The sequence below is a fragment of the Eretmochelys imbricata genome, chromosome 3 (assembly GCF_965152235.1).
Source record: "Eretmochelys imbricata isolate rEreImb1 chromosome 3, rEreImb1.hap1, whole genome shotgun sequence".
Lineage (NCBI taxonomy): Eukaryota > Metazoa > Chordata > Testudines > Cheloniidae > Eretmochelys > Eretmochelys imbricata.
The window spans coordinates 121176737-121202776 of NC_135574.1; the positions used below are offsets into that span (position 1 = coordinate 121176737).

General features: G+C 41.4%; 1 protein-coding gene across 1 annotated transcript; it reads left to right on the forward strand.

Moving 5' to 3' along the window:
* LOC144262157 (solute carrier family 22 member 2-like) lies at window positions 1–25064 on the forward strand. Its single transcript, XM_077811804.1, has 11 exons — window positions 1–417; window positions 8446–8549; window positions 10608–10762; window positions 13436–13604; window positions 15719–15833; window positions 16476–16582; window positions 18967–19181; window positions 19676–19784; window positions 21657–21769; window positions 22960–23059; window positions 25001–25064. Exons 1-11 carry the CDS (start codon window positions 1–3, stop codon window positions 25062–25064), a joined length of 1668 nt encoding a protein of 555 aa, XP_077667930.1.
* Window positions 25065–26040: the final 976 nt, after the last annotated feature.

Genomic DNA, 26040 nt, shown 5'->3' on the forward strand with positions numbered 1-26040 from the left:
ATGCCAAACTTAGATGACGTTCTAGAGCATATTGGGGAATTTGACTTGTTCCAGAAACAAGTCTCTTTTGTCTTATGCTTCGTGTCTGCAGCCTTCACCCCTATTTACGTGGGTGTCGTTTTCCTGGGGTTCACTCCCAAACACCGCTGTCTCAGCCCTGGAGTTGCTGAGTTGAGCAGCCGATGTGGCTGGAGTTTAGAAGAGGAGCTGAATTACACCGTTCCAGAGCAGGGGAGACATGGGGACTCTTTCTCTAGTCAGTGCAGGAGATACAACGTGGACTGGAACACAACTGGCCTCGGCTGCATAAACCCCTTAGAAAACTTCACTGTTTATGGCAACAGGAGCAGTATCCCGCTCACGCCCTGTCAAGATGGCTGGGTTTACAGTTCTTCAGGATCATCCATTGTGACTGAGGTACAAATGAATATTTTCCTCTTCCTCCCCATCCCCTGGGTTATCAACTAGTTGAGGGCAGACAAAGGTTAAATTTAACAGAAGTGCTTTCATTAAAGAGGAGACTCCTCATAATGAAATATATTGACTACTATGGCCTGTTTGATTGCATAACATGTATTTCATTTTCTGTTCTGAAGTGCTGAACAGAATTGTTTGCACTGTTGATAGGCTCTTGCATTCAACCAGGGTAAATGGTTCCTTGTGTAAATTGAGCACAATCTTATGCAAAGCTTTAATTGCATGAGCACTCCCATGGAAGAGTGCGTACGTGCATCTCAAACTTGATATGGAAACCAAGAGTAACACATAAGATGTGACGTGTGCAGTGAGTTCCACACAAGTGGATTCCTACACCCACACGGTGCTCGTTGTAGGATCGTGGCCTACATCTTATAGCTTTGGAGGGGAAAAAAGAATTTAAGGGTTAGCCTTGACAAATGTGAAACACCTTTTAAATTCATTAGGTTGGATCAAAGATGATGAGATTAAATGGCTACATATAGGAAAAAAATAATGCACAATCCTACTAAAAGAGACCCCATTTATTAGTCAACCAAATTGGAAATAAATCACAGAAAAGAATCCATGGATTTCCAATGTGCTGAAAATGTAGGCAAATATTGGAAAATAACCATTACTTCCAAGGGATATTTAAAAAATTGAACACCACTTGTAATATCCCAGCTGTTAAACCTAACTTCACAGCAGTGGTAGGAAAAACCTGTATAAACAGGATTAAACTAAGTTTGACGAAACTAAGCTAAAATATTTTGTACAATTGCGAGAACCAATACAAGTATTTGACAAAAATCATAAAAGCTGAAGATTGTTGAAACTAGATGTACACCCCCACATGAAGGGCGATGTAAGAAAAATTACAGGATAATTGATCTCTCCTAAAAACACACATAGGCACTTCTTAGATGGAGATGCGGTCTCTAATGTAATTGGGATCTAATCTGTTTGTGGCTTTTAAGATCAGGGCCAAGGCTTTAAATTGGCAGCAGAAGCAGTTTGGGAGTCTGTGATAAATGGGGTAGCTCTCTTTTTTTATGGACACCCAGCCAGCCAATTAGCTATAAAATCCCTCTTAGTAGTTGTTCTCTACTTGCTTTACCTGTAAAGGGTTAAAAAGTCTCCCTGCATAGGTTAAAAAGAAGGGAGTGGGCACCTGGCCAAAAGAGCCAATGGAAAGGCTAGAACTTTTTAAAATTGGGAAAAAACTTCCACATTGTTGGTCTGTGGTGGTTCTCTGGGAGAGAAGGGACAGAGCAGCTATGCTGTGAGAGCTTGGGCCAGGTATGAAAAATCATCAAATCATACCTAGAAACTACTCAGTTGAAACCCCAGATATGTAAGTAGATCAGGAAATGTCTAGGAAGACATGTTTAGGTTTATCTCTGTTTATTTCTTTATGGCTTGTGGACTCCTCTGTGCTAATCCCAAATAATTTTGTTTTGCTTATAACCTTTAAGCTGGACCTCAAGAAGGTTATTTTTGATGTTTAATTTTTATAAGAGAGTTTCTTAAATCTAACAAAACCTGAGTTTTTAAATGTGTTTTCTTTTTGTTTTAATAAAATTTACCTTTTTTAAGAACAGGATTGGATTTTGTGTCCTAAGAGGTTTGTGCACATCTTGTTTAATTAGCTGGTGGCAACAGCTGATTTCCTTTGTTTTCTTTCTCAGCTCTTCTCTGGAGGGGAGTCGTGAAAGGGCTTGAGGGTATCCCACAGGAAAGAATTCCCAAGTGCGCCTTCCTGGGTTCTCAAAGGGGTTTTTGCACTTGGGTGGTGGCAGCATCTACCCATCCAAGGTCAGAAAAAGCTGTAACCTTGGGAGTTTAATACAAGCCTGGAGTGGCCAGTATTAATTTTTAGAATCCTTGTGCGCCCCCACCTCCTGCACTCGAAGTGCCAGAGTGGGAGATCAACCTTGACAGAGTCAGTGGAGGGACTGGAGTACATATTTAGGTGCTATGAGCACATTAAACTGTGGAGGAGGCAAGTAGCTGAATTTGGCCTGTGCCAAATGTTTCCCCATTCAGCATCACATACAGTGATGGCGCTTATAGGTGACAAATGGATGGATCACTGTGGCCAGGTCCTTGTCCAGGAGAAAGAGGGTGGAGTGTCCTTGTGAGCTGGAAGTGGAAGAAGGCTTCTTCTGTCACTGATGCTATTTGGTCATATCCACACATTGATAAGCCAAATGGAACCCCCAGGCTTTGTGCCACTTTGACCATTGGGTGGGTCAGAGACAAGGCCTTGGATGGTTCTTCTGGGCATTTCATCATTCCAAGTAGCAACACTTTGCTTTTGCCCAGGCTGAGTTTGAGGCAGCTGCCCTTCATCCCGTGAACTGATCTCATAGGCATTTTGACCTCTTGGTAGTGTGGTATTGTTCGTGTCAGAGGAAAATGAGTTATCGGGATATTGATAGGGCTCCATGGCCATCTCTCCAAGTGGTCTCATGTAGAAGGGGGAATTGTGGAGTCTCATGGGTAAGGGCCCTTGAGGAAGAGGAATAGTTACCCAGCACCCCTCTCTGAGCGGTGCTGGAGGGGAATAATTGAAGCTATTGTAATGCTGTGCCGTCTATTCCCATTACATCAGGTAGGCAGGTGAACATGTCGTCACTGCTGTTAGGGAAATGTCCTACTTTGCTGAAATTGAAGAGGTGGTGCTTTAGAGTCCTTGTAACGGCAGCCAATATGTCGTCCTTCACTCTGATCCCAGTATGGCAATCTGATCTTTGTGAGTGGGCTCCCGTGCCTATGACTGCAGTGGGACTCTGTGCAGGGATCAGATGGTGGGATGCGGGCACAATGCTACACAGAAAAACGTCACTTGTTGAAGTGCAATTGATAAGAATGAACGAACTAAAAAATAAAAGGATTTACTGCCTAGATTAGACTAATGATTGAGCTACTTGAGGAGAATTGGATTTAGTGGGATAAAATGTTTTAAAAATACAATTTTTGTAGCAACAAAACATATGAACCATAAGGGGGGAAAACAAAGTTGTCATTGTGGGGTTTTTTTGTTTGTTTGTTTTTTTTTATTGGAAACTTCCTTCCCTGTAGATTTTCAGAAAATCTCCACATCTTAATTGTGGATACTTTTTGATTTCTGACACTAATTTTCCTGTGCTTAAAGGAATTATCTTCATATGAATACACACACTTTTGTGTAAAGTTTTCTTCAGATTCCACTTCATTGACAACAATTTTGTAAATTTACTGACGAAAACATCGTTTCCATTTTCTACTTGTAAAATTGTTGTAAAACCTTGTTCATTAAAGGTTTTGGTTCGTGGCAGATGCCAGTAAGAACAACTCTAGTCACTTATTACAACCAAGACAAACTTTAACTGCTGTACAATACGTCAGTTCAGCTTGGACATTGGAACTGCTTTTAATTTGACAAAAACTAGCGTGTTGATCCAAGTCGCTGTTGCCTATGAGACATTCACCCCTTGCACCAAGGACAGGCAGAATCAACCTCATCTTCATATTTCACCCAAAATTCAGCACTTCTTGTAGTCTCTGACCCTCTCCTTCCCTTATCTTTCTCACTAGCATCCTGGTGCCATCCTGTTTTTCTTTCCACCTCCCTTTCTCTCTGCTTCCTGCTTTTGCTGCTCCCCTCATTTTCAGATTCAGGGGTTCAGTGTGGCTAGGGCTGCGCAGGGCTCCTCATGCTGTCTTTTTCCACGATGCTTCCCTCAGAAGTCACCATCTGTACGCTCCTCCTCTGGAGCAGGCACCAACCAGCCCAATTACTGCCACTGATTTTAGTGAGCAATAGTGCTGTTGTACATTCCCATTGACTGGGTGCCAGGCCCAGGGACCCACATCAAGCCATGCTGCCCTGGTGGTTCTCCACATTTCTATTAGCAAACTCAAGGGCCCATATAGAAGCAGTTTCTAGAGAGGATCCTTTATTTAAGGCCCTGCACACATAGATGCAACAGTGTTTTAGAAACCAGTTTGTGCCATTCTCATCAGATGACAAACATGGCTGAGTTGTATCCACACAAACTCTTGGCACAACATAACCACATGCCAGACAAGGTAATGTATCCAAACTGTCTAACCGTGTTCACATTGGTGCATTCTGGGAAAACCTTGTTAGCTTTCCCCTAGTACCTCTGCAGGAGATTGAGCACCCAGAGAATCTATAGACACAGCAGCACCATGTGGGGGCTGGTCTGCCCAACCGCACAGGGTATGTCTACACTGCAAATAAAAACCTGCAGCTGTCCCATGCCAGCTGATTCAGGCTCCCAGGGCTCAGGGTGCTAGGCTGTTTAATGGCAGCGTAGACCTCTGTGCTCAGGCTGCAGCCTGAGCTCTGGGACTTCCCACAGTACTCCTTCGGGGAGAATTGTATGTCCCCTGCTCTGTTTTACCCACATTCTGCCATATATTTCATGTTACAGCAGTCTCAGATGATGACCCAGCACATATTCATTTTAAGAACACATTCACTGCAGATTTCACAAAACACAAAGAAGGTACTAATGTGAGATTTCTAAAGATAGCTAAAGCACTCGACCCAGGGTTTAAGAATCTGAAGTGCCTTCCAAAATCTGAGAGGGACGAGGTATGGAGCATGCTTTCAGAAGTCTTAAAAGAGCAACACTCTGATGTGGAAACTACAGAACCTGAATCACCAAAAAAGAAAATCAACCTTCTGCTGGTGGGATCTGACTCAGATGATGAAAATTAAGATGCATCAGTCCGCACTGCTTTGGATTGTTATCAAGTAGAACCCATCATCAGCATTTCTTCTGGAATGGTGGTTGAAGCATGAAGGAACATATGAATCTTTACCACATGTGGCATGTAAATATCTTGCGACACTGGCTACAACAGTGCCATGAGAATGCCTGTTCTCACTTTCAGGTGACATTCTAAACAAGAAGCTGGCAGCATTATCTCCTGCAAATGTAACCAACCTTGTTTGTCTGAGCGGTTTGGCTGATCAAGAAGTAGGACTGAGTGGACTTGCAGGCTCTAAAATTTTGTTTTACTTTTGAATGCAGTTTTTTTGGTACATAATTCTACATTTGTAAGTTCAACTTTCATGATAAAGAGACTGCACTACAGTACTTGTATTAGGTGAATTAAAAAATGCTATTTTTTTTAAGTGCAAATACTTGTAATCAAAAATAAAGTGAACACTGTACACTTTGTATTCTGTGTTGTAATTGAAATCAATATATTTGAAAATGTAGAAAACATCCAAAATATTTAAATAAATGGTATTCTATTGTTTAACAGTGCGATTAATCACAATTTTTTTTAATCACGCAATTAATCGCCATTCATTTTTTTAATTGCTTGACAGCCTTAGAAATAACAGGTGCATATTGGGCAATATTATGTGTTTTGTGAAAATACCCCATTCACAGGTGTATGCTAAGTGATAAAAGTTTCAACATGAAGCCTCATTGTTAATTTTTAGTGAGTAAGAAAATTGTCTTAAGGACCTTGTCAAATCAAATTTAGCCCAAAATATCTTTTTTTTAAAGCATCTAAAATAAAAGCTTTCCATTATTTTATTTAAAAAAAAATTAAAAAGCAGTTCCCTTGTAGCGTTTGTAACCCAAACATTGCAGCTTTGGCTTAGCACATGAGCACCTGAAGGTGAAATTACCTATGAAGTGGCTCTAAGGATAAATCTTTGTATTGAGATGGATGCGAGTATCCAAATGACAGGAGGTAATGTTGGTGAGGGAATGACCCATGTTAAGCCTCTTAGCATGCCTAGTTTGAAGACAATGGGCATTGCAGGTGATTGGCTTTTCTGAAAATCGGACCACTTATTTAGGTGTCTAAACGTGGATTTGGGTGTGTGACGTTCAACAGTCAATTCTGAACATTTTGGCCCAAATGTCCCTTGTGTTGAAGAGCTCTGTACACACAGGTTCTCTCTGCCTTCCTTTTCTTATGAATAATAATTTCTGAGCATTTTAGCTTCATATTTGCTATCATCTGCAACAGACCTTTTGTTAACTTGTAATTATTTGTATTGTCTATATAGCAGCAGCTGAAGGACAAAGGAAAAATGTAAGTCCAGTGAGCCAAGGTTTACAAAAGTCACTGTTGATCCTGGGTGTCTCAATGGCACCTTTAAAGGTGTCTCATTTTCAAAGTGGGTGCTCACAACTGTTTGAAAATTGGGCTCTTCTGAGGCATTTCAAGATGGGACTCAAACTGAGACGCCACGATCAATCGCTTTTGGAAGTCTTGACCGAACGAGGAACACTCTTCTACTTTCATTAAATTTGTTAAAGATCTTGCATTGAATAGCTTTTGGAAGCCTGTCAAAACAGTTCTATAACTGTGTAAATCTGCATTATAAAAGATTTCCACAGATAGAACTATAGTTCTTACTTCTAGGCTTTTTTTTTTTAAAGTAAACAAAAATTCAGTTAAAAATCCTGTGCTCCTTGTCAATCATTATTATAGGTCTGTTAGACTTTGTCCCAGATTACCTATGTATCTGTTAGGCATTTGGAGCAGTCAGGTGCCTCAATGTTATTGCAGAGTCAGCTCTCTTGCATCACATATGAGTTCTGCTGTCAATTTTAAAGCGAAGTGAGGTCCCCGGGGAAGATGCACTGTCAATATTTGCTTTATTCCATTGGAATTGCCTCTACTGGCAAGAACTAGATTAATTGCCTCCTGCAGCGCTGAGTCAAACACTTGTTCACAGATGGAGAAACAGACAAAAATTTTGTTTGAAAACCTACTTTTTTGCTAATCGTAACTTTCTTCACCTTGAACATTCTTCTATTTAAATATCTTTGAAAAGAACAGTAGGTTCTCCGTAACTGGCCTGCTGCCAACCACACTGGGGGAGCCTCCCTGCTGTGGAGTCAGAATGGGCACCTCAGTTGAGCAGACATCTTTTGATCAAGTCTGAAGTTTTGTTTAAAGGGTTTGGATAAGGATCCCCACCACTGCCCACAACTTCCAGCGTGGTTGCAACTGTGGGCCTCCAACAAAGGCCCTAGCTCCTTCCTTTCAGCCCTTACTTGGCTGTCCACCAATGGACATGGGAAAAAAATCACAGAATGTAAAGGTAACACAGGGGAAGCACCAGCCTTTGTCCTGTGGTAACCCCTATAGCCAGAAGTACACCAGCACAGGAGTAAACACATCTTGGTGTGTGGATTACAAATACATAGCTTTAATTAACCTAACACCAGCAGGAAGGAAAGGGATATACAGACAGATTTACATCCTTTAACACCTCCCATTCACGCCCCCCCCAACCAATATTTCTTTACGAAACATTTTCTAAAACTATGCACAAAACCCAAGGATGAGTAGCCAATATCTAACAGGGTTGATTCTAGATAACACTTGCATAGGGACAATCCTGCTTTGGCTCTCCAAAGCCCCCCCAGTGTCTTGAAGACCTTGTGTTCAGGCTCAGCAAGCTCTGAGGACCTCTCTTCTTGGGCTTCTTACAGCAAATTCAAACTGTTTCTGCTCAGAGTGCACAGTATTTCAAGGCAGTTGCACTCAGACTGTGGCCCAGCGGAGGTCACGTGGTGTTTGCTGCTTGTTATAGGCATCTAGAATCTTCATTGCAAAGAAAATTTTAGACCCCTATTAGAGCAGCCAGGGCTACTGATTTATAGTTGGAGAAGAAGCAGGAATCGCGGCTGGGACCATAGCTGCCAGCCCCCAGTGGAAGCTGCCAAAGGGACCAGAATTGCCTGCATGTCTATGTCCAAGGATGTTCAAGTCCATAGTGATGAACTATGGTTATACAGTGCCTAGCACAAAGGAGTCCTAATCCTGGTTGGGGCTTTTGGGTGGTACTCTTAAAATGCAGGATCAACCCTGGAACAGAATGGTGTTTTAATAAGGCAAGGCTATAGTGGTTGTTGGTATCAACCAGTTTCTAGTTTTAAGGAGTGGATATATTCACTGAGTTTTCCTTCTAACTGTGATGTGCCTCTTCAGTTTAACCTGGTATGTGAGGACTCCTGGAAGGTGGATCTCTTTCAGTCCTGTGTGAATGCTGGCTTTTTTTTGGGATCGGTATACATCGGCTACTTAGCAGACAGGTATGTGTGGGATATTAAAGCATAGTTGATATCCCTAATCAATGTTTAGCAGTTAAAAATAAACAAATGTAGAAGCAAATCCATCTGACTAATAGCATGCTCATGCACCTTTCAGTGAATGAACACTTCTAAGTCTCTCGGTCTTAGAAAAACATATCAGACTCTGAGATGTCTATAGTTACTTGTAGCTGCAGATCTTTCCTGATCCCGCAAGCTCCCTCCCTGCAGTGCTCATGTGCTTTTCAGTATATTTTATGGTGATATGTGCAAAAAACCCAGACACCCTATATGAACATATTGATTGTTAACAAAAGCCAGAAAACTGAGTTGGAGCTGTCATTCTGTCTTTCTGTGGTATGAATTGCAATTTTGATATGAAAACATCCTGTTCCCTTTTGACAAACGTTTGCTTATCAAGAAATAATAGTAGGAAATTGCCAAATAGATACAATATCAATGCAAATATGAGACAAAAGTGATTTACGTAACCGCAGCACCATGTTCAGAACTAGGGTATGAAGTCATTGTAGACTCCCATTGAGATTAAGGGTATACCACTGGCTCTGGGCACAGGAAGTGCACGTTGTGTTATAAACCATTAGAACCATTTTTCCAGTCACTGGAAAAAGTTGTCCACGTTCCTAATAATGTATTCCCCTTCGCTCCCCCTCCAAATTGCTTTGCATTGCAAGCTCTACAGGCCTCATCGTGTAAGTTCTCTCTACATGAGAAACTTCAATTCATGTCAATGAAAGATCTAACCATGGATGGTTTGCAGGATCGGGCCCTGTCAAGGTTCCTTGCCCACTCTGAAATCTAGGGTACAGATGTGGGGACCTGCTTGAAAGATACCCTAAGCTTATTTTTACCAGCTTAGGTTAGAAACTTCCCCAAGATACAAACTTTGCCTTGTCCTTGAACAGTATGCTGCCACCACCAAGCATTTTAAACAAAGACCAGGGAAAGAGACCACTTGGAGACATCTTCCTCCAAAATGTCCCCCCAAGCCCTACACCCCCTTTGCTTGATAAAAATCCTCACCAATTAGTACAGGTGAACACAGACCCAAACCCTTGGATCTTAAGAACAATGAAAAATCAATCAGGTTCTTAAAAGAAGAATTTTAATTAAAGAAAAGGTAAAAGAATCACCTCTGTAAAATCAGGATGGTAAATACCTTATAGGGTGATCAGATTCAAAACATAGAGAATCCCTCTAGGCAAAACCTTAAGTTACAAAAAGACACAAAAACAGGAATATACATTCCCTCCAGCACAGCTTATTTTACCAGCCATTAAACAAAAGAAAATCTAACGCATTTTCTAGCTAGATTACTTACTAACTTAACAGGAGTTGGAAGGCTTGCATTTCTGATCTGTTCCTGGCAAAAGCATCACACAGACAGACAGACCCTTTGTTTCTCCCCCCCCCCCCAGATTTGAAAGTATCTTATCCCCTCATTGGTCATTTTGGGTCAGGTGCCAGCGAGGTTACCTTTAGCTTTTTAACCCTTTACAGGTGAAAGGGTTTTGCCTCTGGCCAGGAGGGATTTTATAGCACTGTATACAGAAAGGTGGTTACCCTTCCCTTTATATTTATGACAGTCCCTTTATATGTAAATTAGTTACTCCTAATCCTCACATTACATAGGTACTTCAAAAGAAACTGCAGAGTAATTATATTCATTCTCAGGTATCTTTCCTCCATACTTAACAACACAGACTGTAATTCCAAAAATAGACAGGAAGGAATACCTTTATGGTCTGTTCGTATTAATGTGGGTCTATTGCTCACCTATCATTTGGGATACTTGGTTTCATCCAAACTGCTCAAAAGCATTTATGGAATTACAAAGTGATGGAGAAATTAACCCAAATGGTAGGTGAGCACTAGGCCCCCATTAACACCAGAAAAATGTAGTTTTATAATATTAATGTGGGCCTATCCCTCCAATAGACAAATGTTTGGATTTTCTAAATGCTACATGAAGTTTTTAACAGTTTACTTCAGTGTGTGTCTGAATTTTGATCTCATAAATGTAATTCTTTTCCCATGCAGATTTGGCCGTAAACTTTGCCTTGTAGTGACAATCCTTGTAAGTGCCATCTCTGGAGTTCTTGTGGCCTTTGCGCCAAGCTACCTTTGGATGGTGATCTTTCGCTTCCTACAAGGACTGGTCAGCAAGGGCAGCTGGACAGCAGGCTACATCCTGAGTAAGACTGGTGCTTTCCCTGGGAGTAATATTGGTAACGGGACATGAAGGGAAAACTGGCAATTCATTGGACTAAATGTGAACTGGAAAGCAGAAAAGGGCCCTTTGCTGCTTTTTGAAAGTGAATATATATGACTTGCTCAGAGATTGTTTTTCCCCCTGCTTATCAGTTTGCTTTAGAGAGATCAGTTTTTCTTCCCTCAGATTCCGATGTCTTTGGAAGATCAGAATAGTGATGTCAAATGAGGCTGTTACCTGAGATGCAGTCCCACTTACCCCAGAGCTCAGCCTCCCATTCCCCAGTATGCAAAAGAGGGAAGGGTGCAGCATCTTGGTGTGACATCAGTATTTAGGCTCCAGTGCTCTCTAAACAGATTGAAGGGAGGAGGTGATGAGGGAGGACTGTAAAGAAACAAGCAGAGGAAACAAAAAACTTTGAGGAATCTTGATACATAAGGGAGCAGTAAACGGCAAACCCAGGCTTTACATCTTAAACAATAACTCAAGTACAGTAGATACCTACCAAGAAAAAGGCAGAAGTTGTTTTGGTGCTCTTTGATATTACATGCTCATTTGAAGGATGATGGTGGGAAGGCAATAAAGAGATCATATGCAGAGCCAGATTAACCCATCTCTGGGTCCTAGGCAAACGTACGCTTCCTGGGCCCCAATTTCTAATGTGAATCACAGCAAACAGTCGTAAGGTACGCTCACTATGGCCAGGCTGGCCATGCTGTGGATCTGCTGGACTGGCTGCTTGTTCTGCTGCTGCTTGTGGCACTAGTCACCAGGACGGGGGTGGATGGGTCAAACCTGAGCAGTGCTGCAATCCCATGCACCAGGTTGCAATGCCACCCGCTCAAATGAGTGGCCAGATCGACACTAGAAGAGCTACATCAGTGCAGCTGGATCAGTGTAGCAGTAGTGCATCTGGGGAAGACGCTGTATTCCAACAGGAGAGCGTTCTTCTGGCGACATAATTACTCCACCTCTGTGAGAGGCGGAAGCTATGTCAGTGGGAGAGCGTCTCCTGCCAACATAGCACCAGTGTAGACAGCCCTTAGGTCGATATAACTTGCGTCGCTCAGGGGGGTATCTTTTTCACACTCCTGAGTGACGTAAGTTAGATTGACTTTAGCAGTCGTGTGTCCCCCTCCCTGTCCCCCTCCCCGCTCTCCTGCTGGTAATAGCTCGCCTTTCCTGATCATTCTTGTTACAGTCTGTATGGTAACACCCATGGTTTCATGTTCTCTGTGTATATAAAATCTCCCCACTGTATTTTCCACTGCATGCATCCGATGAAGTGAGCTGTAACTCATGAAAGCTTATGCTCAAATACATTTGTTAGTCTCTAAGGTGCCACAAGTACTCCTTTTCTTTTTGCGGATGCAGACTAACACGGCTGCTACTCTGAAACCTTTAGTGGTAGTGTAGACCTGCCCAGTGAAGTTTTTTTTAGTTTGTGCAAAAATCTGCATTGGTTAAAAAAAACCCATCACTTCCTCCCCAAATTTGGGATCTGGGCATATGCCTCATTTGCCTATGTGTTAATCCAGCACTGCTCAAATAGTGACAGTGTCACTCTGATTATGTCACTCTACACTGATCCAGCATTAGTTTTTTTTTGTTTTGTTTTTTGTTTTTATGGTCGGTTAAATATAGTTCGCTGTTGCCCAAGGTGCCATTAGGGATCCCTTAGGTGTTGCAGAATTTAGGTTTTGTTCTTAAAATATAAGTGTTTCTCCTTTACAGTTGCAAAGAAAATCTTCCAAATGCTACATGGCTTAGCATTGCATGTCTTCCTGAATCTTTAAAGTGGACAGTTTTCAAACAATAGCTGTGAGTGGTGCGAACTGCCTCATTCACCTCAGTGGAGTGTTAACTCTGAAGGTGACAAAACTGAAATGCCAACATTTTAAACAATTATACTGCTAAACATTGTAGCAGAAACATCTAGCTAATGTAGCTATCCAGAAGTTTGAGATGAAGAAAACCTAATGTAACAACCAGTCCATTCTGTGCCTGCCTCCCTCTCTCTCTCTCTCTCTCTCTCTCTATATACATACACACACACACACAATATATATATATATATATATATATATATATATATATATATATATACACTAGTGATTTGAGTATTACACCCACTACTGGAACAACTGCCCCCTCCACTTCACATCAGTCGTACAACAAAGGATTATTACCTCCTGGCACAATATGATCCTTCAGTTATACATTATTGGAACTTTATTTAGGATAGTGTTGTATTGTACAGTAAAATATCCCATATGTAAATTTTGGTGATAGTGTTTCCTTAAGCATGGAATGCCATAACAGAGAATAGGATTTAAGCACAGTACAGTCTGGAATAAGAACATAGGTACTGACCTCAATGATCTAATAAAAATAAATTTTCATAAGCAAATTAAGCTTGGTCTGCAAGTAACAAAAGATTTGTGATAAGATTTTATGCAAAAATCTAGAATTTTTAAGAAACATTGTTCAGAGAATTAGTGTTTGCCTCCAGAATCCCTGAAAAGAAACCTACACCTCCCAAAATGCTTGAAACCCCTTGTTTCTGGAGTAGGGTTTCTTGGTTCTTCCATCTCTAAAATGATCCATCAGTTTTCCTTCTGTTTTTGAGCAGTCACTTATATCATATACATTTCAGTCACAGAAGTTGTTGGCCCAAGCCATAGGAAGACTGTGGGAATTCTCTATCAAGTAGCCTTTACAGTTGGACTCCTCTTCCTTGATGGTATTGCTTATGCTATTCCGCACTGGAGATGGCTGCAGCTTGCTGTTACTCTACCGTGCTTCCTCCTCTTGTTCTATTACTGGTAAGGACTTTCATATACCTCAGCAGAAGATTTAAAATGCAATTTCCCTTCATCCAAGAGAGATGCTAAAGAGCTGTAGGAGAATGTCGTATACTGCTTGCATGCACATTACTCTGGTTAACTGCAGATCTACACCAATAAAGAGTGGGAATAGGCTCCTTTAATGTTCAATCCTTGGTTGTATCAGAGCATGCACATTTTATCTAATTATTCTTAGGAATCAAACTTCTGTTGCGTTATGCTGTGAATGGATTTTTAAAAAAAAATTGAATGTAAAATAATTTGACACATAGAACTGAATTTTATATATGCATCCATTGAACATTTGTTTAAAGGGAAATTATTACATAATTTAGGACCATGATTTGTCTGACACCACCTTGAAATGGTGGTTAATTAGTGGTCATTGTCCAATGGTGAAGTATTTTTATTTAAAGTGGTTTGTTGCACACAATTTTTTTAAAATGACACTATATTTTGTGGCACAACCAAAAGTAATATAGGTTCCTTTTCAGTAGATCCTTTTGGTTTATTGTTTAAAATAATTAACTTGTATCTTTTTGGTTTCACTCTTTTCTTTTTATGAGCACTTGGGTCATGAAGAGTTGTCTGCCCGGCTTGGAGATTAGGGGGGATAGAGTTTTGTTTTCTTCCTTTGTCTATTTTTGTGAATTTTATTTGACATGAGTAAATGGAGTGAGAGTTCCAGTGCTTTTAGCCGGGTGTGTGTGGAGTGTGGTGATGGTGTACAGCAGCTCCTCACTTAACATCATCCCGGTTAACGTGGTTTCGTTGTTATGTTGCTGATCAATTGGAGAACATGCTCGTTTAAAGTTGCACAATTCTCCCTTATAATGTTGTTTGGCAGCCGCCGGCTTTGTCCACTGCTTTCAGGAAGAGCAGCCCATTGGAGCCAGCTGGTGGGGGTTGGAACTTGGGTGGGCCGGCAGCCCCCCATCAGCTCCCCTAAGTTCTCTGTGCGGCAGCCGCCCAGCAGGCTATCAATTGCTGAGCAGTTCAGGTGTCCCTCCCCCCACTGCCGTGTGCTGCTCCTGCCCTCTGCCTTGGAACTGCTCCTGGGAGCCTCCTGCTTGCTGTGGGGGAGGGGAAAGAGGGGTGCTGATGTCAGGGTGTACCCCCCCACTCCTGCACCTCATTTCCACAGAACTTGGGGGGGGGAAACACGACAGTGCTCAGGAGGGAGGGAGCTTGCTTGCTGGCAGCAGCTGCTGTCTCAACTTGCTGATCTACTTAAAAAGGTAGTGTACTTAGAGTGGGGTCAGCGTATTTAAAGGCGCAATGTGCGTCTCTCACACACGTTGTGTGTCTGTCTCTCTCTCTTGCACGCACGCTGTGTGTCTGCCTGACTCTCTGCCATGCTGTGTCTCTCCTCCCTCCACTTGTGCTGCCTTGTAGAGTGTGAGGCTACATTAACAACAATGTGTTAACACTTGAGGGCTCAGCCGAGTGCTAGTCCATCATTTAGCAGTAAGGCATTCCCTGGGAAATATCCCACCCTCTGACTTCACCCTCAGCCAAGCTTCACAATCATCATTGCTGTGCACAGTACTAAATTGTTTGTTTAAAACTTGTACTGTGTGTGTGTGTGTGTGTGTGTGTACATGTGTGTACACACACACACACACACTAATGTAAATAGGGGAGGCTAGGTTCCAGGAAATTTTTTTTTTTTCCTAGAACCTAACGTTCCCTATTTACATTATTTCTTATGGGGAAATTGGATTCACTTAACATCATTTCCCTTAAAGTAGCATTTTTCAGTAACATAACTACAACGTTAAGCAAGGAGTTACTGTAGCTGGAAAATTGCTCCTCATGAGGAAAAAACTGACTGGGCAAGTGTTACACATGTTCTTATTGCAAGGTTTTCATATTGTTTTATCATGAGTGTGTTCATCTCCAGTAAAATCAAGCTACTGCCAAGGCTCCTCCTCCAACTTCATCTTGCAGCACGGCAAACTGTTCTTTTCTTGAAAAGCAGAAAGTAGTGTCACTGTGTGTGTTCAGCTGAAGTACTGTCTCCACAACCTTGGTTCAGTGTGGATACACCATTTTGTTTTCTGTATGGCAGCGTCTGCTTGCTTGTGTTACAGGTGTCTGCCTGAGTCTCCAAGGTGGCTGATATCTCAGAAGCAGAATGACAAGGCCATGAAGATTGTGAACTATATTGCCAAAAAGAATGGGAAAAAGCTGCCTGCCCATTTTCAGGTGGGCTTGAGGTTTTATGCTTGTAGGTGAACAACATAAAAGTTCTTTCTATAATGCTTTCCACCTGAGGAATTCTACATGCTGGTAAATATCAAAGGTAACCACACAGTCCCAGCTGGATAACTATTATCCCCCATTGTACATATGAGGAAGCTGGTGCAAGGAGAGATTCGGACACTTGTCCCAGGTCATGCAGGAGGTTTGAAACAAGGCCGGGAATAGACCCCAGGTGTCAGTGCTGTGCCAAGGTTCTTATTTATTCGAGAGCCGAAACATTTTGCATTGCAATGCTGCTGACTCATGACCCTGTTCAGCTAAGACTAAAGAAAAAGGAAATTATTTAGAATTACGCTTGAGATCCTGGAGAAATTACTTAGGAAACACCAGATCAAAAAGATAAGGAATGACTAAAACTGTTGAAATGAAGTTAAAGAATTCCCTCGTTATCATTGTGATCCTTCTCCTCCATATTCCATGCAATAATCACAATGGAGTGGTGCGTTTCTCAGGAAGCTCTTATGTATTGTATTAAGTAACATGTCTAATATGTATTACAATATATCACCTCCCTTCCTGTTTAACATGATAAATTTCTGTCACCTGGTTTAGCCCTTAATTAACAATGCACTGGTTCTTCTGTAGAATATTAACCTTGAAGAGGAAGGTGGGGAAAAGCTGAGTCCTTCATTCATGGACCTTGTCAGGACACCTCAGATGCGGAAACACACATTCATTTTGATGTACAACTGGTAAAAAAAAAAAAAAAAAAAAAGATTGAAGTCATCTTAAGACTTACTTTTTATTACAAAGCATTAAAGTTCCAGTTTTGTCTTACCCCTGTTTCCTGCACTCAGAACTCAATTTTTTTCATGCTCCAGACTTTCTTCCTCCTTTGTACTGCTGGGGAGGTTTCTCGGTTACTCTCAGTCCTGTCAGGGGAGATCATTGGAATAGTATGAGCTAGAGATCTTAACTGTGGTTTTAATTTCGCCCCATTGCCATGATGACCTCATGTGTCTGGTCACCAATGGATGAATTATGGGGCCACATGAGGACTTCTCCACACATAGAGAAGTTAAACTTGTTTCCCACTCCATCAGTTTAAGAGCACGTTACATCTATGTAGACAAGTGCTTCAGTCAACTGTAAGGAGACAAAAACTGGTATCAGTTACCCCAAAATTTGATAGGGGTAAGAACTGGGGTAGCCTAAATTGGTGCAGGCTCAATCAGTTGAGTAACTGTTGGCTGCAATGCACTGGCACAATGGGCTCAATATCAGGTCTGATAGTTGCACCCCCACCCTCATTGTGACCCCCCCACAGTATCTGCCATACCCAGAAATGTCTCCCTATCCCAGGCCTGACTTTAGCCAGGGAATAGGGAGATATTGGGGACAGTGTGATGGAGGGGGTTGCTGTGAAGTGGAGGTAACTGAGGAATACCATGTGGGAGGGGTCCCCCATCTGAGGACTGAGGTTCACTGGCTGAAGGAGCCATCTCACTTGAATCAATGTAAAGCAGCCGTGGTGTGGACACATTCAATTGATGGTGGAATTATTGATGTAAAGCAATCTATTTGCAATACTGATTTCTCTAGTATAGACAAAGCCAAAGTGACTCCGTCGGCTTTGCCTGCACTCAGGAATAGCTCATAGTCACCCATTAGCTTCTAGGAATCTCTGTAGATCTGCTGGTGCTGACCCCTAAGCAGAGACAAGAGCAAGCAGAAATTTGTACCAATTGCACTAACAGAAATCTGTGCTATTAATGAGGTTGGACAAGGCCTACGGGGAGTCATTTTGGCCTTGTGTACAGTAAAAAAATCACTCCGTGATAGAGCCATTAGTTCTTATACCCAGTTTGTTCAACCAGTGATTGAGTGGGCAGGGTTTATATTAGCAAAAGCAACCAAAGGGGAGGAAGAAGTGTAAAACCGGGTAGAAGAGGCCATCTTTTTGTTTGCACCTTTTTTATTCTCTCCTTTTGTAGACACTTCTGCCAAACTAACAGTGTGTAAGTTATAGCACCACATATCTAACCCCTAGAACTGGACCGGAGTGTTTGTCATTTGTTTAGATTGCAAGTTCCTCTGGGCAAGAACTGTGTGTATTCTGTGTCTAAGACAGCACCAACCTCAATGTTGCCACGTCACAAATAATAACCATATGCCACCATGGATGATTACAACAAATCCGTGTTGCCATGACAGAGTTTCCCAGTCTTAGAGCTTGTTTATGTGGTGTGCTACTGTGCAGCAAGCCACTACTATGGCGCAACCTTGCAGTGCACCAGCTTTCCATGCAGTAACTTGTCACGGGGACCCTGCTACAGCGCAGTGAAAGACTTGCACTAAGCCACGCTCCCGGCCTTTCAGTGCACTGTAGTAGTTCCCCGTGGGACGTTATTGCATGGCAAGCTGTTGTGCTGTAGATTCACACCCTGGGTTTCCATCCAGTAACTTGCCATGTGGACAAGCTCTTAGCCTCGTCCTTATATGAAACAATTACAGGTAAATTTATTTCTTGAGGCAAGATGAGAATGTTAATACAAGCATTTGACTAGGGGAGTTTGCCTACCTTCTGAACTCGCTCCCCAATTGCGTGGTCAATTTGCTCTTAACTAAGAGCTCTTTTTTCAACCGTCTGAGCTGTTAAAAGGAGTTATTTAGAAAACGCATTGCTTGTCCGATTGCCCATCTGAGTCTCCATTATGTCTGATGGTGAGGATGCAGAGGGCAGAATGGGCACTTGACAAAGGACTATTCCTTCAGTGGTCATAAGCCCATAATTGTAACTCAGAGCTAGAAGTATGGGTAGGCTGAAAGCTTTTTTAGCCTGAGTCTATGATACTATTGATATTTCCTACCCGATTTTATATTCAACGCTCAGTTCCTAAACTACCATATTATTTTATGGGCTGTAAACTCTACCTCTAGTTTCTGCTTTCCAGCATTAATCTCTACTGTTCTTCTCTCAGGCTTTCATCTACACTGTTGAGTAAATTAGAGCTGAAGTTGGTTTTGTTGACCTAATTGTGGTTCAGAAGGTTTGTTTATGTGCATTCCAAGAGGAAACGGGTCTCTGTTCTTTGACTAGATCTTTTAAGAAGCTTGGGCTCTGTTCTCTGCCTAGGTTGACCAGTGCTCTTCTGTACCAGGGGCTCATCATGCACATGGCAATGGCTGGTGGGGACATGTATCTGGATTTCTTCTATTCTGCCCTTGTTGAATTTCCAGCTGCCATCATTATCATTCTCACAATCAATCACATTGGCCGTCGCTATCCTTGGGCTGTGGCAACTTTGGTGGCGGGCGCTGCCTGTCTCATTATGGCTTTAATCCCCGAAGGTGAGTTGTCAGAGGTTTCCAGTAGTTTACCTTCTCAGTGTTACCTCTTGGGGACCTCATTAATCTGTCTCACTATAGTCTAGGTTTGAAAGTTTGCAAAAGCATGTCTGGGATTGTAGCTGTGCACCTGACAGGTGCTGGAGACTTTTCTCACACCTGCAGCCCCCCACACCCCAGAAGTGAGATGGAATAAATGAAAGTCTACATTTTTGCAGACATCAGAATTAATAGGAAATATCTTGGGGAAATAGGGTACCGTACATAACTTTGCAAATCACATTTAACAATAACTCATGTGGTGCTAATTGTTTTAATCTGCTGCTTTATACAATTAATAGCAGTTCTTTCAAACTAATAAAATTAAAGTAATACAGGATTATTGGATTCTACTAAAAATAACATTGTTTCATTAGTTAACCTCATCCCACCCAATGACCGTTGGCCCAAAAAGCCTCCAGAAAACATTGTAAGTGAAATAACTGTTTCCTTTGCAGATATTCACTGGCTAAAAGTGGCTGTAGGTTGCATTGGGAGAATGGGAATTACAATGTCTATTGAAATGGTTTGCTTTGTAAACACTGAACTGTACCCAACGTTTTTGAGGTGAGTGCATTGTCTGGGGACGGCATGATGTGAAAGGTAGCTGTTGAAACTGACAGATATGTTGTATTTTATATTGACTTAACAATTAGTACAGAAATGCTCCAGAATTATAGATGTATTGATGTCTAAAGAACATTATGCAAATGGATCACGTAGAAAATTGAATAAAAGACAAGTTAATGCAGGAACAGAACATGCAACTTCTCCTTATACATTGCGCTGCAAATGGAACATGCAGAGCTGGATTAAAGCAAGATTCTTGTCCTTCAAATCCAGAGGTTGAAAGGGGCTAGAGACAATAATGAATGGGTGAGAAATGGAGAGTCTGTCAGGGGTCTGGGAGAGCAGGAAGATGGAAGTAGAATAAAAGTTTATTTGAGGAGGGGGAGCTGAATTAAGGAGGACTGGGAAGAATCTGGGCTGGTTGAAATTTTGGAAGCCCCAATGTGTTGGTGGATTGGGGCACCTTTTGGTCTTAAAGGGAAGTGATGAATTTTCCATCTCTTGAAGTCTTCAATTCTATTCTAAGTCAAGACTGGATGCATTTCTGGAGATATTCTTTAGCCAAACACAAGTTACTTGGCTCAGTACAGGGGTAACTGGATGAAATTTAAGAGCCAGTGATATACAGATCCCATCTGGCCTTAAACTCTATGAAACTTAATCTACCATGAACGCCGGCTTTGGATAGCAGTTTTATAAGAGGATTTTAGGTACATGCATTCATCGCCTTTTAAAAAAAAACAACCCCCCCCCCAAAAAAAAACCCCTGAAAGAATCTAAATTTAGCCCATATTATGTAGAAACTGCTAGATTCCCATATGCTCATTTGAAACCTGTATAAAGATCATTCTGCCTATAAGCTCTAGTTAGGAAGCTACCGAAGGGTTTTTTTCATTTGTTTTTTTTATGGACATGTACATTAGGCAGACCTTTGAACATCTCCCTACATTGACAGTTATTTAAAATAATGTAGCTAATATTTTCAAAGTTCTGTTCTATCTGGTGGCAGGTTCTAATGGGACACTCTGAGCCTGATTCTCTACTACCTTGAAGTTTATTATTCATCATGTTGATTACAGTAGTGTTTAAGAGCCAGTGAAGAGTAGGGCCCCAGTGTGCTAGGCACTGTACAAACAGAGTAGTAGATGGTCCCTGCCCTGAAAAGTTTACCATCTAAACAGAGAGAATAGAAATGGTGGGTGGGAGGGGTAACTTCATGATATTTTTATTTGGGGGGGGGGATCAGCTAAATGGGAAGGGAAGTGGGGAAGGGAGGGCAGAACAGATTGGAAGAGAGTAAAGAGGGGCAGGTGTGGGGTGAAACTGAGGCAGACAGTGAGGGATGACGAGGGTTGGTGTAGCCAGCCAATCAGCACAAGGCAGAAAGAGCTCACATGAAACTGTAGAAAGTTCTCTGAATCTCAGGGAATCACTTACTCACATTTATGCAAAAGAGGTGTAAACCTTCCCATGGCTATTTGGTAGGGTTATAGTCTTATGCTACACAGGTGTGAATGACTTCATGAGGAGCAAGGCAGGAGAGAATCAGGACTTATGATTCCATTTTGGTATTTTATTATGGTTAGGCTGCTGAAACCACAGCCTATCATACTGACCAATAGTCTCATTGTTTCCTTGTACTCCCCATCTGTTGTCTCCTGCTTAGATTGTAAGCTCTTTGGGACAGGGACGTTTGTTCTGTTTGCACAGTGTCTAGTGCAATGGAGTCCAGGTTCATGCCTGGGCTTTGAGTCACTGCAGTAATGCAAATAGTTAATCATCACAATTTTATGGCAGAATGTATTCTGTTCCAGCTACAGAACTTTTTCAGACCAGTATAATGCAATGACTGTTTTGCTGTTCAATCAGGAACCTTGGTGTAATGGTCTGTTCTTCCTTGTGTGATGTTGGTGGGATACTAGCCCCATTCATTGTCTACAGGCTGTCAGAGATCTGGCACGAGCTGCCACTTATAGTTTTTGGTAAGTATTTTCTTACCTTCTTGTGGAGTGTTCCTCAGGTGTATTAACCATGCCTCAGTTATGACAAACAAATCTGAGAAACTGATTCCAAATCTAGGAGAGAATATTTTTCCCTTCACAAAACCTTCAAATCCTAATAAACTAATAGCTCACTTCTGAGTTGTGTATGTAGTCAGAGTCCGCGTCCATATATATTTATGGTTTCTTATGTGCTTTTTTATTTAAAAAAAAGCTGCAAACTAACAAATGTTGCTTTGACAAGTTGAAGAGGATTGTGAAATTTACCAAAATTCAGATCGCATGTCAATTTGTTGACCGTATTCATTAGAGTCATTTTCTCACTTCTGTGGTTTGGTCTCTGTGTTGAGACAAGATGTTGTCATTTCAAATGGTGCCTGTTGGGTATATTTTATGGATTATTAAGGATGTTGCATACTTCAGTCTTGTCAATATTCTCTTTTTTGATTGGACAACCATGTAATCATCTTTAAAATAGGCTATAGACTAGTAAGCAGCCTTCTTCAAAACAGGCTGAAATTTCCTGGAGATTAGTCAATCTAAACTTTAGGCCAGGTACTGCAAAATCTCAAAGTCTTTGGACTAGTGCGTTATCGCTAGAAGTCTGTCTTTGAAGGCAATACATCATTTTTAATAAAGAGCATATTTATATTATTTACAAGGGACTTAATAATACATACATTTTAGAATGGGGCTTATGAAAGTTGGTAACCAGGAATTTAGTGAGTGAGAGATTAACTGTAATTTTTAAAATCTTGTTCTCATGGTGACCGAGAAATCCAGTACATTTTATGTCGTACAAATATACAGACTATAATTCCTCAAACATGCCTTTCCAACTCGATATATACCATTACAGTATGTAGCTTACAATTAAACTTTACTATCTATAATTATCTCAGTAATGCCGCAATGAGACCCCTGAAAAGCTGTGAACCTGCCTTGTGATAAAAAAATTCTATATACTCATATATATACACATGCATGCACGCTCGCTATAGAGCAAAAATTTGGCCCTTTATTTCTGTATGTTTTAAAAACAAAATCTCTTCTACCAACTTTGTTGTTTTAATTAAATTCAGCAATTATTATTGCAGCCAGATGGCATCAAATGTATCCTGTGATGTGAGTTGGGTTCTAACTTGGTCTTCTCGTGTGTGTTTAATTTGAAGCTGTGGTTGGTTTAATTGCTGGTGGATTGGTGGTGTTGCTGCCTGAAACCAAAGGGAAAATATTACCTGAGACTATTGAAGATGTAGAAAACTTGCATAGGTGAGTCAGGTGGCACATTCAGATTGTTCGAGCTGTTCATGTTTTGAAAAAGAAAAGACTAACAGAAAAAGCTACAATGTAAATGTACATCCAGTGGTTGTCATTGAAAGCATCATGGTATCTGTGGCATAGTTACTGCAGTATACTTCTGAGTTCTAGGGATATGAATGCTATGTAGACAATGGCAAAGCTCATTTTGCATTCAGAAGGTAACTGTAGTGTATAATGGTGACCACTGGATCCCTGGTGTTTAATGGCCTTATGAAAAATGTTCAATTTTGACATCTCCAGCAGGTGCATACATCCTGTCCCTCCTCCCAACACACCACAAAATCCTGTGAAATTATTATTTTGCACTTTTATTCCAATGGTGATTTTTCTTAGGACTGAGAAGAAAAACAGGTAGATAGACATTGTGTTCTCCAAAAGAAAACTCCATGCTGCTTCTGATAATTTCTTATTAAATATAAGAATTTATATAATAGTTCTACCAATATTTGATGTTTATAAATACTGTAAATATTAAAATAGTGTGATCTATCTACATATGTCTGATGGCAATATTGTGACCTGGAATTTGCATTATGTACCCTCTCACTGCCTTGCAGTGGCTACCCTGATCATGGATAGCAGAACAGGAAGGAAAGCAGCCTCCGTGGGGATGTTGCATCCCAACCTGGTGCAAGTGGACGGGATGGAGTAGGGAGTGGGAGCCATGACTCTAGCCCTTGAATTTGCTGACTAGCATAGTTATGCTGACATGCCAGGGGAAGGATGTTGTGTCAGGTATGGGTCTGGCACAGGGTATAGTAGGGGGAAATGAGTAAGCAGATTGTGACTCTGATAGTTTTACTCAAAACCTTTTCCTGCCCAGAGCTATTTTGGGTTGGCTGGCTACCTTCTCTGCCTCCAGAGCACAGCTTGTTAATTTAGGAACCTTCCGGCTTCAGTTTGTTGCACTGGGAAAACTACTTGCCCGGAAACTGAGAAGAACAACCGTAGGCCATTAGTTGGACTTTGGATAGCAACATCAGCCTCTCAAACTCATTGTATGACTGATTGACCAAATGCTGTTTGGGCAGGTGGGGGGAGGTTTTTCTTTCCCCCCTATAGAATAAAAAAAGATGAGTCCTTGTTATCAGACACCGAGTGCAGTGATGTCAATGTTTGTTGAGAGGGATAGCAAACATCAGGTCTTTGGGAATAGACAGCTCATTTTCACAAAGCCAGAAGTCAGTGACCAGAAGTGCATATGAGGTTAGACGACCTTTGAACCCATGATGACATCTTAAGAATCCAATTAAATTTACTATATATGACACCTATATGAAGTATGTGGTAAAACTATATCTGCAGTTTAGCCTATAAGCTATGCAATGCGCTATGTTATTGCTGAATATATCTCTTCAGATAGTCAAAGTACCTTAGCAAATTACCTAAGCACATGCCTAATGTTAAGTACATGAGTAGTCACATTGCAATCGATGGGGCTACACACAGGCTAAAAGTTAAGCTTATGCTTGTGTACCTTTTAGATAAAGCATTAAGTCAACAGTTGGTAGTATGTGCTTGATCATATAATAACAAGAACAAAAAAACTTCAGGATACTCATCCCAAGTGAATTACAAACTGATGTTGAAGTTGAATTAGCATATTGGCTGTTGGGTAAAATTTTCAAGTGTCTAAGCAATTTAGGAGCATAAGACCCATTTTCAAAAGTGACGTAGGCACTTAAGAGCCTAATTCCAATTAGTCTTACTCCAAAGTGCCTAAATCACTTTTGAAAATGGGATGAAGATGTTCTGAAAATGTTACCATTTTATTTAGCTGGTCACTAGTGTTCTGTGTTCCTGGTTATTCTTTGTTTCTGGATATTGCATGCTCTTTTCTCACTTCATCATTGTTCTGATTCCCTTTTTGTTTTTGCTTCATCTTTTTAGGCAAGAGAATCCTCGGGAGAAAATTATCTACCTCCATGTGCAAACACAGGAAGTTGCACACTAGGGTGACTAGACAGCAAATGTGAAAAGTCGGCACAGGGGTGGGGGGTAATAGGAGCCTATATAAGAAAAAGACCCAAAAATCGGGACTATCCCTATAAAATCGGGACATCTGGTCACCCTATTGCACACTCCAAATGTGATCTGTCTTTGGCACAATAATACAAAAAGAGTTTGTAAATAACACACACTGTAGAACCTTGCTTCCTTTTATGCACCTCTAATCCCTGGTTCCACATACTTAACATTTTTTTCTGCTTCATTGTCCAAAAGGCACAGCAAGCTACCAAGTACCTTCTTCCCTCTTACCATATTATGGTGTATTTACATTTTAGGACAGTAGTTTTGAAACTTGGTTGCTAATCACATAGACTACACACATCTATTCAGATACTTGCACTGCCATCATCCCTGTAGTATCTGAATATTTATTAATACAGAGATTACTTTAGGGTATTTCTACGCTGCAATGAAACCCCAGGGTTAGTAGAACTTGAGTCAGCTGACCCATGTTAGAGAACTCTGGGCTTGAATGTCAACACTGGTTGATTATTAATCCTACATTAAGATTTTTCTGGGGTTGAACCTGGGCTCTGGCATGAACACTGCAGCACGCTGACCCAAGTCAAACAACCATATCCCAAAGTCCCTAGCGCCCTCCTGAAATGTGGCCACTCTCGTCCTTTGCCTATGATGCACTGTGGGCAAACTTTACTGCCTACCCTGCATGCTACAGAAAGTTTAAACAGCTCATCAACGCAGCCAGCCCAGCAGTCATTTTGATCTTTGTGCTCCTAGCTACTGGAGTCAGCAAGATGGAGGAGGTGGCTTTTGACAAGCTTCTCCTTTTGCCTTCGTTCCTGTGTCAGGAAACGGGCAGAGCTTCCGTGAGGTGCTGGTGGATATTTCAGTGGTGTTTTCTGACCCACCAAAGGTACCTGATGGATTTCATGATGGAGCAGGAGCAGGCAGAGGAAGAA

Coding starts and splice junctions, on each gene's coding strand:
- LOC144262157 (XM_077811804.1), top strand. CDS start 1: ATGCCAAACTTAGATGACGTTCTAGAGCATATTGGGGAATTTGACTTG. Junction 418..8,445: donor GATCATCCATTGTGACTGAG/GTACAAATGAAT, acceptor GTGCCTCTTCAG/TTTAACCTGGTATGTGAGGA. Junction 19,182..19,675: donor TATGGCTTTAATCCCCGAAG/GTGAGTTGTCAG, acceptor TTTCCTTTGCAG/ATATTCACTGGCTAAAAGTG.